The sequence below is a fragment of the Tauraco erythrolophus genome, chromosome 1, assembly GCF_009769465.1.
Source record: "Tauraco erythrolophus isolate bTauEry1 chromosome 1, bTauEry1.pri, whole genome shotgun sequence".
Lineage (NCBI taxonomy): Eukaryota > Metazoa > Chordata > Aves > Musophagiformes > Musophagidae > Tauraco > Tauraco erythrolophus.
In genome coordinates, this window is record NC_141465.1 from 136,463,498 (window position 1) to 136,481,068 (window position 17,571).

The 17,571-nt window shown below is 52.9% G+C and overlaps 1 protein-coding gene across 1 annotated transcript in view; it reads left to right on the forward strand.

Annotated features, from left to right (window-relative positions):
* CHRDL2 (chordin like 2) overlaps positions 1-11,441 on the forward strand; it is a 28,779-nt gene extending 17,338 nt beyond the window's left edge. The window contains exons 8-11 of the mRNA XM_086615309.1: positions 447-641; positions 3,933-4,115; positions 8,976-9,068; positions 11,362-11,441. Coding sequence (XP_086471435.1) covers positions 447-641; positions 3,933-4,115; positions 8,976-9,068; positions 11,362-11,441 — 551 coding nt within the window. The remainder of the gene's footprint in view (positions 1-446; positions 642-3,932; positions 4,116-8,975; positions 9,069-11,361) is intronic.
* Positions 11,442-17,571: the final 6,130 nt, after the last annotated feature.

Here is a 17,571-nt window from a genome sequence, read left to right on the forward strand (position 1 = left end):
CACCGCTGTGTTTCCAGAAGGGCTCTTTCCAGTCCTTGGAGGTGAAGTCCTGGATGAAATTTTGGGACCTCCAAAATTTTTCATGGAGGAGTCAGCAGGTGGCACCCTTCACTGTGCTTCATGCCTGTGACAGCCTCGGAGAGACTCTAGGCTTGCAGAGACTTGGAGGCAGGTGTGGTCCTGCCCACACTTACCACTTATCCCCACCAGGGTGGTTGACCCCAGCAGCCTCCATCTCCTGGAGCTGGTCCTCCTGCCCCGTGGCACCTCCTGGGTGAGATGGCTGCAATTTCCCTGGGTCCGCTGCTGCCCGACATGCTACTGGAGGACCATGTTCCTCAAGACAGCAGGGCCACCTGTTTCTGAGATGGTGAAATGTGTTGAGTTCCACCAAGCCTTGGGTGTACAAAGAGGACACCAGCAACTCTTTTCTCTCTCTCCTCCAGCTTGTGTTTACAACGGGAAGACCTACTCCCATGGGGAGGTGTGGCATCCCGTCTTCCGGCTCTACGGCCTCCTGCCCTGCATCCTCTGCACTTGCAGGGATGGTGTCCAGGACTGCCAGAAGATCACGTGTCCCAAGGACTATCCATGTGACTATCCAGAGAAAGTAGATGGGAAATGCTGTAAAATATGTCCAGGTAGGTGAGATCCCACCGGCTCCTGCAGCTGCCTTCCAGTTCCTTCCTTTAGCCTTGGTTTAAAGCCCGGAGCAGATGTGTAGGTCTCCACATCACTGGTGACTTGTATTCACACCAGGTGGGTTCAGCTGGGCAAGCACTGATGTAAGGGTTGGCCAGTCTTGGAGGACAGCAGGACTGACCCAACATGAGGAAACTGCACCAACCCCAAAAGTTTGCATCTGTTGGGTAGGTGTAGTCTGGAGAAAGATGCCCAAGGAGGGACATGCTAAGAGTCTTCAGACAGATAGAAAATGCTTTCTGGGGAGAAGGCACAATCTGTTCTCCAGACCTCCAGCTGGGACAAGAAGTCAAAGTGTTAAATTCTGGCACCCGAAACGTAGGTTTGAAACTGGGAGGACGTTTTCTGGGTACGGGGTTATCTGTGGCACTCACGGTTTGTTTGAATTTGAGTTGAGGTCCCCATCTCTGGAAGGGGAGGGTTAGGCACACAACTGTTGGGGTGGGCCAGGTAGAACTGAGCTGGTGCTGGGCCTGGGACATGGTGGAGAGGACCTCTTTTTTTCATGTTCAAAGAGTCTTGGGTTTCTCAGCTGCTTCTTGGTCTTTGGAAAGCTGTTTACCTTAAACAACAGACCTGGCAAAGATGTGGCAGGGCATGAGATCTTCTCCTGTTCCCACTGGAGAATGTTTTCTAGGTTATACCTCTCTGTACTATCATTCAGCAGTAGATGTTCAGGTGATGGGCCACCCACTGGCTTCCCCAGAGAGACTAAAGATACCTGAGTGTCTTTGAGCCTGACTGCAGATGCAGCAGTTTCTGATCATCTCCTCTGATGTGTGTCTTCAACGTAGTTTAGTGGAGGGGTCTCACCAGGGAAAACCATAGAATTGTTTAGGTTGGAAAAGACCTTTAAGACCATCAAGTCCAACCTAGCACTGCCAAGTCCACCACTAAACCACATCCCTCAGCACCACATCTACACATCTTTTAAGTACCTCTAGGGTTGGTGACTCAACCACTTCCCTAGGCAGCCTGTTCCAATGCAAGGGGCGTTGCCACGTTTAAGAACGGGGGCAAACAGGCTGCAAAACAATCTCAGCTGGGATTTTCAAGGTTTTCCAACCTCTGAGCAGGGAGGTTCTGGGATGGCCTCCCCGGGAGAGCGAAGGGCAGAAGCTCAGCTTGTTTTAACAAGATTTCTGACACGTTTATGAGCTGGATTTATGATGTGGTGCCTGGTGGGAATGAGATGTGATGACTGAGCAGAGCCCTTCCAGTCTTGCGTTCCCATTGTTGTGGGTCTTTCTGGTTTAAAGCCTACAACTTTCTTTGCTGGGATCTCTCGTCTGCTGTTCAGTCTGCATTAATTTCCAGTTAAACACTCCCACCCAGCCAAAAAGGATTTTCTTCTTCTCTTCCCACCACTCGTAGATAGCAATCGCACACATGTACACACTGCTCAGCCCAGTCACGCGCTTGTCCTGTCCTTCACTGCACGGAGGTTTCACCCATCGTCTTCTTCTCCCCATTTCCATGACCATCCTCTTCTTCCTCCTCTTCCTCCTTTGCACCCGGAAGCTTGGAGAGAAAGGCTGCGTGATTTCTATTTGTCAAAGAGATCCTGATGGAAGGGGAATTGCTGTGATGCGTTGGTGGAATGGGGAGACCATCGCAGTTGCTGGGGACAGAGCTGCTGGCTGGGACCCCCAGGTCCCTGCTCCTCCACCCCAATGCTGTTGGCCATCGAGTGGCTCCAGCGTGAAGCTCCGAGGTGGTTAAATACCTGTTGCACCTGCGAGGACGTGTAATTCCTTCCCTGTTGTGAAGGTGGGGCTGCCTCGATCGAGGCGAAGAGCTGCCCTGGAGTGGGTGAAGTTTAATGGTCTGGGATGGACCCGGACCTTGTGGCAGGGGTGGGGGGCTGTGGTTGTCCCACTTTGTGTCATGTTGAGCTTGCGGAGCTGAACGCTTGTCTTGGTGTTGCTGAAAAAGCCCTGGTTTGCATCCCTTTAAATTGGGATTTCCATCCCTTCCCTGGGTCAAGCAGCTCAGGACCGCTCCAGAAAGCCCGGGGGAGAGCAGGATCAGGCCTAAAATAACTGTCCTACTGAAATAAACCCCGCGTGTCTATTTATAGCCAAACTTTCTTTCGAGTAGTGTAAAAAGCTTCAGCATCCAAAACGACGGGGAGAACAAGGCTAAATTCAGCGGAGCTGGGCTCCTCGGCGTTCCAAGGACCACAACCAAAGGCAATAAATCTCCTTCCAAAACCATGGGGGATTCTTAATTACTCCAGCTACATTAAAAAGAAATAAAATTAAAAGTTTAGCAGCTCTCCTTTACCAAGGATATTGAAAATGTCCCGGAGGGTCCCGCCGGTGCCCCTGATGTGGGTCTCACCGCTGCAGCACCCCGTGTGGGGAGGGGGCTGGGGCTGGGGCTGAGCCCACCCGCGGGGCTGATCCGGGCACGCTGCCCAGGCAGCCCAGCCACGGCGCTGGCTCCCGTGCTGCGAGCTCATCCCTTCGCTTTGCTCCTCCGGCACGGCAGCGGGAGCGAGATGGGAAGCGGGGAATCCAGCCTCGGCTTTGCTGTGATAACGGCCCCGGGGTGACCTTAGAGCGGTCTTCCAGTACCTCAAGGGGGCCTACAAGAAAGATGGGGAGAGGCTGTTCAGGAGGGCCAGTTGTGATAGGACAAGGGGTAATGGTTTTAAAATAGAGGGAGGTAGATTCAGGTTGGATATTAGGAAAAAATTTTTTACCATGAGAGTTGTAGAACACTGGAACAGGTTGCCCAGAGAGGTGGTGGATGCTCCATCCCTGGAGACGTTCAAGGCCAGGTTGGACGAGGCCCTGAGCAACCTGATCTAGTTGGAGATATCCCTGTTCCTTGCAGGGGGGTTGGACTAGATGACCTTTGAAGGTCCCTTCCAGCCCTAACCATTCTATGATTCTATGTACCAAGGTCCCTGCGGTGGGTATGGGGAATCCAGGTGGAGAAAATCCCCCTTCTCCATCCCCACTGGCACGGAGGCTGCCAAAATCAAGGGGAATGGAAAATACGGGGATGAGCAGGTCCCCAAATCCTTCATCAACATCTCCCTTTGCTGCCGATGCCGGCACTGGAGAGCGGATCCTGGGATCCAAGGTCCCATTCGGAGACGCCGCTGCACTGCATGACATCAAACCCAATGAGATGCCTTCTCCTCAGCTTGGGTGCTGAGGTGGCTCCTCCAAGCTCCTTCCTGCTCCTGTTTCATGAACCTTGTCTGTGTTTTTGCCCAGAAACCAGAGTCAAACCCACCGATGAGACAGTCACCGCCCGGTGCGGCAAGAACCCCAACCGTGTCCTGGTGTACATGTTTGTGCCACCGAGCTCGGAGACCTCCAAGGAGATCCTCAGGACGATCGCCATTGAGAAGGAGACCATGGAAGAGGTGGAAATCTACAACTGGAAGTTAATTAAAGGTGAGTCCTGTAACGAAACCAGCCGGCGACGGAGGAGGTGTGTGTGGAAACCTGGAGCTTTCCAAGCTTTGTTCAGTTTTTCAAGCTTTTCTCATGGTGCTCCAGACCTTTTGTAGTCAGTTGAAACACACTGACAGCAGGTTGGCTTTTCCACCTCCCCCACTTTTGCACTCTTGCCTCAGTTGCAGGGGCTGGAAACCACTTTTGGCCCCCGTGTACCCTGCCACGAGCTGCAGCCCCATCCGGAGGCACAGCACGTGGGCAAACAAGGGGCTGTTCCTCCAAACCTGCCCACTTCCATGCCAAACGCACGTGGAAAACAAACCAAAAAATGTTCTGGTCTCTCCATATTTTTGTTTTTGTGCTTTTTTTTCCCCCTGGTCCACCCGTCACTGGGAGCAAAGTTTGCAGAGCTGCTGCAAAGGTGGACGCAGGGGGAATGAGTTGCCCCCAGCTCACTTTTTGGATGGGTGGATTTGGATGCTCTGGTTGGTGTGTTCTCCAGAGACCAGAGCACAGCAAACACACTGTCAAATGACACTGTCCTCTTGCTCTTTCCCCAGACCTTTAGCTTTGCAACACTTGTAGACCAGAGGAGCCTGTCTCTGCTGGACAAACATGGTCCAGTAGATATTTGTGTTGTGTTTCTTTTGGGTCTGGGAAAGTATTGCAGTGCCTCAACCCCGAGTCTTTGTTGGACATACTCTACCCCTGGTGAAAACTTGTGCCTTGAGCAGTAGAGGTTGGTTACACCCAACCTATCATAGAATCACACAATGGTTTGGGTTGGAAGGGACCTCAAAGATCATCCAGTTCCAACCCCCCTGACATGGGCAGGGACACTGGGTGGATATATGGATATGGATACAGTGACCCTCAGCCCGTGTGGCTGGTCTCTTGGGTATGTTCATGTCTCACCTCTCTCCCTAAGGAGAAATTAGTTCCAGAGATGGAGCCCTGGCTGCCACCGTGCTTCTCTCCTCCCCCTGCCATCCTCTGTCCTCCACGGTGCCCCTCTCCCTGTCCTCCCCTCCTCCTCGGCAAAGCCTCCTTCACAATGGCACCTTGTAGCTGGAGGACAGCTCTGAGCCTGCACTGTCTGGGCCCCACCGTTTCCTCTCCTTACTCCTTGGCAGAGGTCGCCACCCAAACCTTCTCGCCACCTTCTGAGGCCAAAAGCTTCGCGTCTGCACGGAGCTCCCGAGCCCTGCCAGCCAAGGACAGGGGAGGCCCTTGTCCCCGAGGCCAACACAGCTCTTTTGCTTGGCAGAGCGAAGTGTTACTATTGGGAAAGAGCATGAGCTCAGTCACATATGGATTCCACCTCTCCATGGTCCATCACTCTACCAACAGAGCAGCATGTGTGGAGAAAAGAGGCTGCAAGTCACGCCTGGAGCCCGTCCATCTGCCTTTGTATGGGCTTATGATACCTACGTGGCCTCATCTATTTCTGTGCTGAGACGGTTTCCTCCACGAGGCAGGAGTTGGAAGGAGAAACTGGTGCCAACACCCAGCTGAAAGCTTTACCCGGCTTGCTGGTGGTGCACAACCAGCTCCCAGATGAGTTGCAGTGAGGGCTTCTCCATGTTTTTAGGATCTGAACACCTCAGGAGTTTTGAAAAGTGAATTTCTGATGTTTTAGAGCAGAAATTATCAAGGAGAATGAGGACAACAAAGGAACAGGCAGGATCAGAGAGGGACCAGCATGGTTTGGAGTCTCTGTTGTTGACTTCTGCCCTTCACCCTGCCTGGCTGGGGGCCTGGGCTGTGCTTGGAGGTGTGGTCCCCCCATGGACCTCTTTCGCACATTTAGCCTGGTGTTGATTAGACATTGACCAAAATATTCCTTCCTATCCTGAAAACCTGCAGCTCTGGGACCTTCAGCAATCCCCAGTGTTTTACCACACTGGTGTACTCTCACACCCGGGCTGGAGGGGACCTGTGGGGTCCAGACCAGCTGTCCCCACACTCTTCTGGCATGTGCTTGAACATCTCCTGCCATGGACACTCTATGTACAGCCTATGTAATCTCTTCCAGAGCCACAAACCCCTTCTTAAGGGAAGACTTTTCCCAACGTGCGATCCTCCTGCAGCTCAAGCTTATGCCTTCTCATACCCTTCACCAGGACTGTGAAGAGCAGACTCCTTTCCTCTAACACATCTGAAGATGCCATCAGCTCCTGCCACTGTCCTCTCTTACACAGTTTAAGCAGTTGATTTTTTTTTTCAGTCTTTTCTTGATGTTAGAAATTTCTGGTCCTTTGGTCCTTCCCATACCTCTGCCCTGGACTCTCTCTGTCTTTCTTGAAGTGCAGAGCCCAAAACGGGGTGCGGGGCTCTGCTCAAAGGTTGTGTCCTGCTGGGATGGGTCTCATACATCCACGTGGACCCATTCTCCTGTCTCCATCCACCCGCCAAGGCTTTGTTTTGCAGATGATTTCGCAAATCTTGAGACCAGTTTCTTGAATTAAACTCTCTTCACTGCCCAGCCCAAAATTAAGCACCATGTTCAAAGAGTCACGTTGATTCCCCATGTAGTCAACAGAGAATCATAGAATGATAGAATCATAGAATGGTTTGGGTTGGAAGGGACCTCAAAGATCATCCAGTTCCAAACCCCCTGCCATGAGCAGGGACACCTTCCACTACATCAGGTCACCCAAAGCCTCGTCCAACCTGACCTTGAACACTTCCAGGGATGGGGCAGCCACAGCTTCTCTGGGCAAGCAGTTACACTATGTCCTGTCCACCCAGTTTAGGTTGGGTAGGATGGCACCATGGAAGAGCCCATCTCTCTCCCCTGTCTCTCCAAAATTAGGAAAGATGAATTGCCCCCTTGGAGATGGGGCTGGTCCTTTATTCGTTCCTTGTGGTCTTCTGGACTCTGCTTGTTTTTTGGTCTAGAGGCAGTGCCTAAAGCATAGAATCATAGAATGGTTTGGGTTGGAAGGGACCTTAAAGATGATCTAGTTCCAACCCCTCTGCCATGATCAGGGACATCTTCAACCAGATCAGGTTGCTCAGAGCCCCATCCAACCTGACCTTGAATGTTTTCAGGGATGAGGCATCTACCACCTCTCTGGACAACCTGTGCCAGTGTTTCACGACCCTCATTGTAAAACATTTCTTCCTTGCACCTAGTCTGAATCTCTCCTCTTTTAGTTTAAAACCATCACCCCTTGTCCTGTCTCTATAGGCCCTACTAAAAAGTCTGGCCCCATCTTTCCTATAAGCCCTCTTGAAAGCACCAGGAAAGGCAGTGAGTGCCCAACAGCCCCACCACCTCCCTCCATCTCATCCCAAACTTTGCAAAGAACGATCCCAGGATCTTCTAGCCAGGAAATGGCATCACCCTTTACCAACTCCATCCCGTGTTGCCTCTTCCGTGGACAGCACAGGCAGCGGGCTATTCTTCTCTGCGCCGCTTCATGCTCTCCTCGTGCGTGCTGGAGCACCGACAGCATTCCTCCGCCGCTCCCCAGCTCCTGGCATCCGTCAGAAACGACCATCCCGGGGGCTGAAGGTCTCAGCCAGCTCTCCCAGGGCTCTTGGGTGAACATTATCTAGGTCGGTTGATTAAAAGATGTTTATCTCTCGTAGCTCTTGTTTAAAATATCCTCTTGGTTACTAATGTCCTGGAAAGTGCTTCGTCAGCCGCGGGGACTATCAGCACACCCTCCTGCTCCTTTCTAAGTATAGACCAGGAGGATTTATTGAACACTTGTGCCTTTCTTGCGTCATTAACGGTTTTATTATCTCCATCCAGTTTCTTTTGTTACTGGTAGGACTTCTTTTCCTGAGCCACTTACAGGACTTATTAATAGTCCAAATAGCCACATATCTCTCCGGATGTCTTTGACTTCCTGTATTAATTTTCCACAGCCCGTAACATCTCGTTTATACGATTGCTAGCCGGTTCCCGTTCGTTACATACTCTCTTTATGTGTAATTGCTGCTGGGAATCAGGGAAAGTATCTTAACCAAATAAGGGGGACCACGTTGCCTCTCACATCTGCTGGCAGCAAGAGGGTGGACGCACGGGGAGCCCGGGTGAGAGGTGGGGAAGGATATGCCTGGCATACCTGCCCGGTTCGTCACGCTTCGCAGGCGAGTACGGATATCGTAACCCCTCATCCCACGGAAAGGTCGCTTCCGTTGCTAAATGCAAGTTCTGGTTTTCTTGGGTCAAACGTCTTGAGTCAGGCACCTCCGTGCTGGCACAGACAGAAATATCAATCTCTGCTGAGGTCATTCGTGGTTTTTTCTGTCCTGGAGGAGTTTCAGGGCTGAGGACAGAGAGATGGAATACTTTGGTCCCCGGCTGCTTCCAGGAAAGGAAAACACCTGAGGATGGAGGGTCTTCTGCAGTTGGGGAAGGTGGGTGATTGAGAGTGAGCAGAGAGGACAGGGATCCCAGAATCATAGAATCAGAGAATGGTTTGGGTTGGAAGGGACCTCAAAGATCATCCAGTTCCAACCCAGGATCCCACTGGTCTCACCTTTATTTCTCTTATAGTCTTAGAGGAGATCAGACCTCCTCCAGTGTGAGATGCTTTTTGGAGCAACAAAATCTTACTGCTTTCACCTGCTTCATGATGTTGTCCCTGCTGCGTTCTGATTTAATGAGCAGTTACTGTTTTCAAACGAGATCTCTCCTGGTCTTTAGCCAGCCCTGGATTCACTCTCAAACTCCCACCAGGCTTCAGCAGCAGGTCCTGCACCAAACCAGGACCCCGGGGCATCCAGAGCAGGCAGTGTCCCTTTTGCATCCCAGGAGGGGACAGAGAGGTGTGCCTCCAAACCTGGCTGAGCCTTACATCGAGCGTCGCAGAGCCTGATGCCCTGTGTTTCCCTCCGCAGGAATATTTCATCTGATCCAGACCAAGAAGATCAGCAAACAAGAATTCAAGCAAGAAGCACAGAACTTCAGGCTGATCACCAGGACGAACGAAGGTAGGGAGAGAAAAATCCCATTTCCATGCTCCTCCAGCAGACCCTGCACCCAACAACCCCCCGTGTTTTGCTGCCGTGCTCGTGCCATTCCGTGCACCCCGGCACGGCGTGGGGAGCAGAAGGCAGGGAGAAGGCTTGTGCAAACAGAGCAGAGCTGGGGCTGGCCTGTCTTCGCACGCACACGCAACGCTCCTGGTCAGCCGTCACATTTTCGCTTTATGGTATGGGAAAGGGCAGCCAGCTTTTCTAAAAGTGGATGCACGCTTGTGAAATCCAAAGGCTTTGTCTCTCCAAAGCCCGTAAAACTGTTTGATTTTTATATCTAATCCATCTGGCGTTCCGTGGGGAGGAAAAAAAAAAAAACAAAAAAAAGTGATGCAAGGGATTTGAAAAAAAATAAACTCTCGAAATATTTTTGAAAAATCATTCTTAATGCTCTTGGATGTGCGTAAATGTTACAAAAAGCAGGAATGCTGGTGCACATGCCGAGAGTGCCTGTGCGGAGCGAAACTGCCGTGCCGTTTCCCGCTGGCTGCCCCTTCGCCTGGGCTGGGTTGGAGTTTAATGGGTCAGGGTCGGATCGGAGCCATTCCCGCGTTATCCAGCACCCACGTGTCGCCGGGTCAGCCGGGAACGGCGCTGCTGCCCAGTCCGTGCCAGCACACCCGGTGCCCCAGGGAGGGTGGAGATTTATTTTCACCTCCGATCCATTTGGGACAACATCTCTTGACCAAACCGGGGGAGATTTTCAAGTCCCTGTCCCCAAGTTGGGCTTCGCGCCCTGATGGGGTCTCTGGCATGTGCCCCCTTCTTCTTGCCTCAGTTTCCCCTGACAAATAACCCTCTTGTGAAACCATCTCTCTGCCGTCGCCGCAAGTTCTAGGAAAGCATTGGCTGAGGATTTCTTCACAACGGGAGATTAATTCCCCCCATCCCAGGGATGACGACATTAGGGCTGCGTAATCCTTGCTGGGATTACGAGGGAAGCGACCACCTGGAGGGAAAGCACCTCCAGGCACCTCCTGCCCGTACGGGGATGCTGGTGTTCTGGGGGAGCGAGGAGAGGGATTGGGATACTTTCTGTTAGTTTTTGGGATGTTTCCCAGCTCCCACCGATGCGTTTGCTTTGCAGGGAGTCTGCAGCTCACAGGTGAGGCTGTGGGGAGGATCTAGGGGGGGGTTTCTTCTCCTTCTACAGCAGGATCATTCCCTGCCGTAGGTGCTTGCAAAGCCCTGCATGAAGAGCCAAGGTTGGGGCAGCAGCAGAAAAATGAGTATAAATGTGGGGGGTTTGAAAGAAATGGGGCTGGCAGAAGGGAGGGGAGAAAAGTGTACCTGACTGTGGCCCACAGAACGTGAATTTTAGCTTTCTGATGATGGGTCAGAGGACAAGTGAAATGCTTCATCCCCTGCAAGGCAGAGAGTCAGCACAAATCCCAAACACGCTGGGGAGGATGTGCCCCAAATCACTCATGTTAAATCATCCTTCGAGGGGGCAGAGAGGGGAATTTATCCCTGTTTCCGACTGAGCTCCTTTTCTTTTAAGAGCATGTGAGTGGTTTCATAGAATCACAGAATGGTTTGGGTTGGAAGGGACCTCAAAGATCATCCAGTTCCAAAGCCCCTGCCATGGGCAGGAACACCTTCCACTACACCAGGTTGCTCAAAGCCCCATCCAACCTGGCCTGGAACACTTCCAGGGATGGGGAAGCCACAGCTTCTCTGGGCAACCTGTGCCAGAGCCTCACCACCCTCAGAGGGAAGAATTTCTTCCTTAGATCCCATCGAAATCTCCCCTCTTCCAGTTTAAAGCCATTGCCCCGTGTCCTGTCACTATGTACCCTTGTAAAAAGTCCCTTTCTACCATTGCTTGTGCTGTTAATTGCGTTGCAGGAGGTATGTAGGGCCCCCTTGACTGCAAACACCATTTTAATTGCAAGATGGCAAAGTCTAGAACCAGATTACAGAACCACTGATGAGCTGCTCTGGCCATGGCCGGTGTTGGGGGTAGACTTCTCTCCCCATCTCTCTCCCAGCATGGTCCCCCAGTGTGGAGGAAGCTATACATGGGGTGAATTGTGTTTTCATAGAATCATAGAATAGAATCATAGAATGGTTTGGGTTGGAAGGGACCTTAAAGATCATCTAGTTCCAACCCCCCTGCCATGGGCAGGGACACCCTCCACTACACCAAGTAGCCCAAAGCCTCGTCCAACCTGGCCTGGAACACTTCCAGGGATGTTTTCCTCATCCAAGGGTTGTTGCTAATGAGTGTCCATCTCTTTTCATCCAGGTCACTGGAACATCTTCCGAGCCCAGACATCAGAGCTGAGGATGACAGAGAGCCCAGAGAAGGAAACAAAGAACTTGTAAAGGAAAAAACCCAAACTTTAACCTAGCTATTGATTTTATCTACATACACACACACATACACACATGCACATATATAGGAAAACCAAAGCTGCATTATTAAATAGACTGGCACAGCAATAAAGGATGCACTAGTGTAAATTCCAGAAACTCCAGCCAATGAACCAGATTGAACCGTCTTGAAGCCGCAGCCGTGGAGGTGCCTCTCTCCGGCGGGAGAGCGCGAGAAGCCGGCCGTCGTCTCCCGCTGCCGAAGGTGTCGGGTGTGCAGAGGGAGGAGGGAGAGACGGCGGAGATGTGAGACCTGGGGCGACGTGGAGAGGTGGGATACCTCCCTGATGCCCCGTTTTTTCTGAAGAACCTCAAGAGCTCGCAGCAAAGCAGAACCTGACCGTGCTTTCTACCAACCGCCAGCATAAAGATGACCTGCAAGGAGAGAAAAATCATCCTTATTTCTTTTCTTGGAGCCCCTATGATCTGCAAAGGGTTTCTTTGGCTCAATACCCTCCAAAGAGCATTTCTTGAAAAGTCTTGGGTCTTTTCTCCTCTGTTTCAGCTGGGAGGATTCTTTTCCCTTCTTTGCAGGTTGCTTGAAGATGTAGTTTTTGGGAGGACCCGCCTGCTGACAGGGTCTGGGACCCTGAGCACTGCACTAAGGTCGCTACTAAGCGTGTTATTATGCTATATATTTATATATATCCTACATAATATCTACTGGGCTGTATTCACAGGAGGGGCATCTCCCAAAGGGCAAACAGGACCATTTCTGCAGCGTGGGGAGGAGGGAATGCAGCAGCATCACCCTCCCCCTGTCTGGAAATAACTTTGGGGGATTTTCAGGTTGTTTCGGTACATGTATTTATCCCTGGTTTCTTGTTTTATTCTGTTTTGATAAATCTATTTATTTGGAGATCCAGATCTGTCCGATAAATCTGATTAAAGTGTCTTCTTGATTCAGCCTCTGGTGCCGGCTCTCCTTTCCCTGTAGGGTCTGTGTTATGACTCTAGGGGCCCCGTTGGGACCCCCATCCCAGTGGGGTGAGACCCCCATCCCAGTGGGGTGAGACCCCTATCCTAGTGGGTTGAGACCCCCATCCCAGTGGGGTGAGACCCCCATCCCAGTGGGGTCTGATCCCCTTGCACTCACTCAGGCAACGTCCTCAAGAGTTGGGCTGGGGGGTCAAGACATGCAGAGAACATCCCAGGGATGCTTCGCTCATCATCAAGGGATCATGCCACCCCACTTGCTTACAGTCTGCAGCCGGTTTGGGGCTCAAAATGGAGCTCAGGGCTGGCAGCGGGCACGGGGTGGGGGTCAGGAAAAGGCTGGGGGGCAAACCCGGGCCAGGAAACGGGAGGTCCTGGGCGTGCTGGATGGGCGCCCAAGCAAGCTGCTAAGTGAGTGCAGGTGCTCTTTCTTGGACAGGCTCACGGGGGATTATAAAAGGATCAATACGAGCAGCTCCCACCCCAGGGATGGCCATGCCTCCCCCTTCTCTCTTCGTTACACTCCAAAAAAACAGGGATTGCTGCCATGGGCTCGGGATGTGGATGGAAAACAGGTCTGTGCGCAGCCAAAGGACAGAGAAGCCAGAGAGAAAAGTGCCTGCAGCTCCAGTGGACCTGCAGCAAGGAGCAACCGGGGATAATCGGAGCAGCCGGTGGGCACCGACCTGGCACTGCTCACGGGAGCCGTGCAATGGGCAACCTGGTGTAGTGGAAGGTGTCCCTGCCCATGGCAGGGGGGGTTGGAACTGGGTGATCTCTGAGGTCCCTTCCCACCCAAACCATTCTGTGATTCTGTGATGATGCGGGCAATAGGGCCAATCTGGTTAAATTTATCCAGGAAAAATATCTCAGTGATGCTTTGGGCATTGGGGGTGTCCCCTGTGGCATGGGGTGAAGGGAGAGGGGTGAAGCCACTTTCTTGCCCCGTGGCCATGTGCACAACTCCAGCCATGCCCCGGGAAGCTGCCAGTCCCCAGGCAGAGCCTGATCCCTCACTCGTCAGCCTAATTAACTCGCTCTAGCGTGCTCTAATTGCAGCAGAGCTGAGGCCCAGTTCACCCTCATTTACCAGAAGCGGCAGCCCTTTGAAATGAAGCTGCCCAGTTGGGTTCCTTGGGAGGGCCTGGAGAAAACCAGCACAAACCCTGCACTGCCTGGCCCAGATGATGTTTCCTGCAGGTATCACAGAATCACAGAGTGGTTTGGGTTGGAAGGGATCTTCAGGGTCATCCAGTCCCAAACCCCCTGCCATGGGCAAGGACACCTTCCACTACACCAGGTTGCCCAAAGCCTCATCCAACCTGGCCTGGAACACTTCCAGGGATGGGGCAGCCACAGCTTCTCTGGGCAACCTGTGCCAGTGCCTCACCACCCTCAGAGGGAAGAATTTCTTCCTTAGATCTATGTGTTACTGAGCCCATACAGGTTACACTGAGCCCAGACACAGGCAGGAGACCTCTTGGGTGCAAACCACCTGAGTGCCATGCACAAGGAGCTCCTCTACCATATCCAGGAGGATGGTGGATGGTGCCAGCTGCTCCATGGCCAGGAGAAACCCTTTCGCAGAATCACAGAATCCCAGAATGTCAGGGATTGGAAGGGACCTCAAAGGATCATCTAGTCCAATCCCCCTGCCGCAGCAGGACCACCTAGATCAGATCACACAAGAATGTGTCCAGGCGGGTTTGGAACATCTCCAGAGAAGGAGACTCCACAACCTCTCTGGGCAGCCTGTCCCAGTGTTCTGTTCCCCTTACTGGGAAGAAGTTCTTCCTCATGTTTAAGCGGAACCTCCTATGTTCCAGCTTAGATCCATTTCCCCTTGTCCTGTCATTGGATGCCAGTGAGAAGAGCCTGGCTCCATCCTCATGACAGTCACCCTTTCCGTATTTATCAACATGAATGAGGTCCCCCCTCAGTCTCCTCTTCTCCAAGCTAAAGAGACCCAGCTCCCTCAGCCTTTCCTCATCAGGGAGATGCTCCACTCCCTTCATCACCTTTGTGGCCCTGCGCTGGACTCTCTCCAGCAGTTCCTTGACCTTCTTGAACTGCGGGGCCCAGAACTGGACACAATATTCCAATATCCTGCCATCCCTCGCTGAGTAACCTCTACCCAGAATGTGGTGCATTGTGTTTCTTCTAAAAACCGTGTTTGAAGTTTGGATCACCCCTGGCAGTGCTGCATCGCCCTGGACCCCTGGTTGAGCTTTGCCTCGGGCAGGGAGATTTGGAGATTAACAGGGCTGTGTAAGAGGGAGTTTCTTTGGAGAGAGGTTTCATGGAGATACAAAATAGGGATGAAGCAGTCTCATCCCAATGAGCTTCCCACCGAGAGATGCTGCTGCTGCCTGATCCTTTCCCAAGAAACATGGAGGGCATTGTCCTGGTTGCTGCACCGGTGCCAGTGCTCCGGGATGGATCGGGAGTGCTCTGCTACTGCTGCTGCTGTTGTCCTTTTACTGAAGTTGGTCCTAGCAAACGGTGCTTGCTGCTGAACGTACCCACCATGAAAGGAGGACCTGGAAGTGGAATTGAGTGCACCCTTGGCACGTTTGCTGACGACACCAACTGTGTGGTGTGGTGGGCACGCTGGAGGGAGTGGTGAGGCAGTGGAACAGGTTGCCCGGAGAAGTTGTGGATGCCCCATCCCTGGAAGTGTTCAAGGCCAGGTTGGATGAGGCTTTGGGCAACCTGGTGTAGTGGAGGGTGTCCCTGCCCACGGCAGGGGGGTTGGAACTGGATGATCTTTAAGGTCCCTTCCAACCCAAACCATTCTATGATTCTATGACGCCATCCAGAGGGACCTGGACAGGCTGGAGAGATGGGCCTGTGAGAACCTCACGGAGTTCAACAAGGCCAAGTGCAACGTCCTGCACGTGGGTTGGGGCAATCCCAAGCACAGGTCCAGGCTGGGCAGAGAATGGATGGAGAGCAGCCCTGAGGAGAAGGACTTGGGAGTGCTGGTGGATGAGAAGCTCACCATGAGCCGGCACCGTGCGCTGGCAGCCCAGAAAGCCAACCGTGTCCTGGGCTGCATCCAGAGCAGCGTGGGCAGCAGGGCGAGGGAGGGGATTCTGCCCCTCTGCTCTGCTCTCCTGAGACCCCCCTGCAGTGCTGCCTTCAGCTCTGGGGTCCCCAGCACAAGAAGGACATGGAGCTGTTGGAGCGGGGCCAGAGGAGGCCACGGAGATGATGTGAGCGCTGGAGCACCTCTGCTCTGGAGACAGGCTGGGAGAGTTGGGGCTGTTCAGCCTGGAGAAGAGAAGGCTCCGGGGAGACCTTCCAGCACCTTCCAGTGCCTAAAGGGGCTACAGGAAAGCTGGAGAGGGGCTTTGGACAAGGGGGTGTAGTGACAGGACACGGGCCAATGGCTTTAAACTGAAAGAGGGGAGATTTCGATGGGATCTAAGGAAGAAATTCTTCCCTCTGAGGGTGCTGAGGCACTGGCACAGGTTGCCCAGAGAAGCTGTGGCTGCCCCATCCCTGGAAGTGTTCAAGGCCAGGTTGGATGGGGCTTTGGGCACCCTGGTGTAGTGGAGGGTGTCCCTGCCCATGGCAGGGGGGTTGGAACTGGATGATCTTTGAGGTCCCTTCCAACCCAAACCATTCTGTGATTCTGCGATAAGTCTCCAAAGATGCCTTTTGCCTGGTGTGGCTGCAGATGTGACTGTCCCATCCTCCCATAACTTTATCTCCCAGACCCATCTCACCCCCTGGCCCTGGCTGACTCCGAGCAGCATCTCATCTTCTCCGGCGTCAGCTTCTTCCCCGCCGCCAGGCGTAACGCCACTGCCAGCTCTCTGTGTTGCGAGTCAGGCTTTCTGCTGCCGTTTAATTATCCCCCGACTGCGGCCCTGCTTCAGGACACTCTCATAAAAGGCACCCCATAAATTTTATACTCAACGGTAAAACATTTTCGCCTTGGCTGCTCTTCCCCGTCGCTCGCTGCGGCAGCACGGACCGAAGGGCAAACTCCAGTTAGGCAGGAGCCAAGTGCCATATCTCGGCTGCCAGATCCTGGCAGAGAAAACTGGGATGACATTGATTTTTGCTGGTTTGGTTGGAGGAGTGAGCCTGGAGGCACTTCACCCTGCACTGGCCTCGGAGCAGCACTGATGTCTGCCGTCCAAGGGGCCCAGCCACGTGTGGCACAGGACAGCTTGTCTCCATCCAAGGAGATCCCAAACCTTCCCTGCTGCTTTCTGTGGTGAGGCAGGAAAGGCTCTTGCCCATCAGAAATGATCCCTGAGGCAACAGGGATATGAGAGGTGGGGTCAGATCTCCCTTCAGATGACAGAGATGCAACCATGACTTTCTTAGGTGGGGTCCTCACCCTGCCACATCCATCCTTATCCATCCATCCATCCATCCTCTCCATCCATCTTTTCCATCCATCCATCCATCCATCCATCCATCCATCCATCCTCTCCATCCATCCTTCTCCATTCATCTTTCCCCATCCAACCTTTCCCAGTCATAACCTTTGGGCCCTCTGGCTTTTCCTTCCCTGCAGTGGCATGGGAGGGAGAAGACATCATAGAATCACAGAATCACAGAATGGTTTGGGTGGGAAGGGACCTCAAAAATCATCTAGTTCCAACCCCCCCTGCCATGGGCAGGAACACCTTCCACTACACCAGGTTGCCCAAAGCCCCATCCAATCTGGCCTGGAACACTTCCAGGGATGGGGCAGCCACAGCTTCTCTGGGCAACCTGTGCCAGTGCCTCACCACCCTCAGAGGGAAGAATTTCTTCCTTGTATCTCATCTAAATCTCCCCTCTTTCACGGTCCAGTTGTGCTGCTCGTGACTCATTTCTGATCTGTTCAAGGGCTGGGAACAAAACCTCGCAATCCTGACGGTGTTTGCACATCTATGAGCAAGGAGAAACCTCAGCTTGGTGTTGTGGAGATGAGTTTGGGAAAGATGGACCTCCCTGCATAACCTGGCTGGTGTCCTCCTGCTCCGGACTGCCTTTCCCATGTTTCTCTGGAATTAGCCACAGAGCATGAGAAGGAGTTTCGGCTGGCTTGGACCTTTGTTGATGTGATTAAAACCTGTGAGTGGAAAGCCAGCACCCATGGGTGGCCCCACTGAGGTGAAGGAGCAGCGTGGCTCTTGATTCT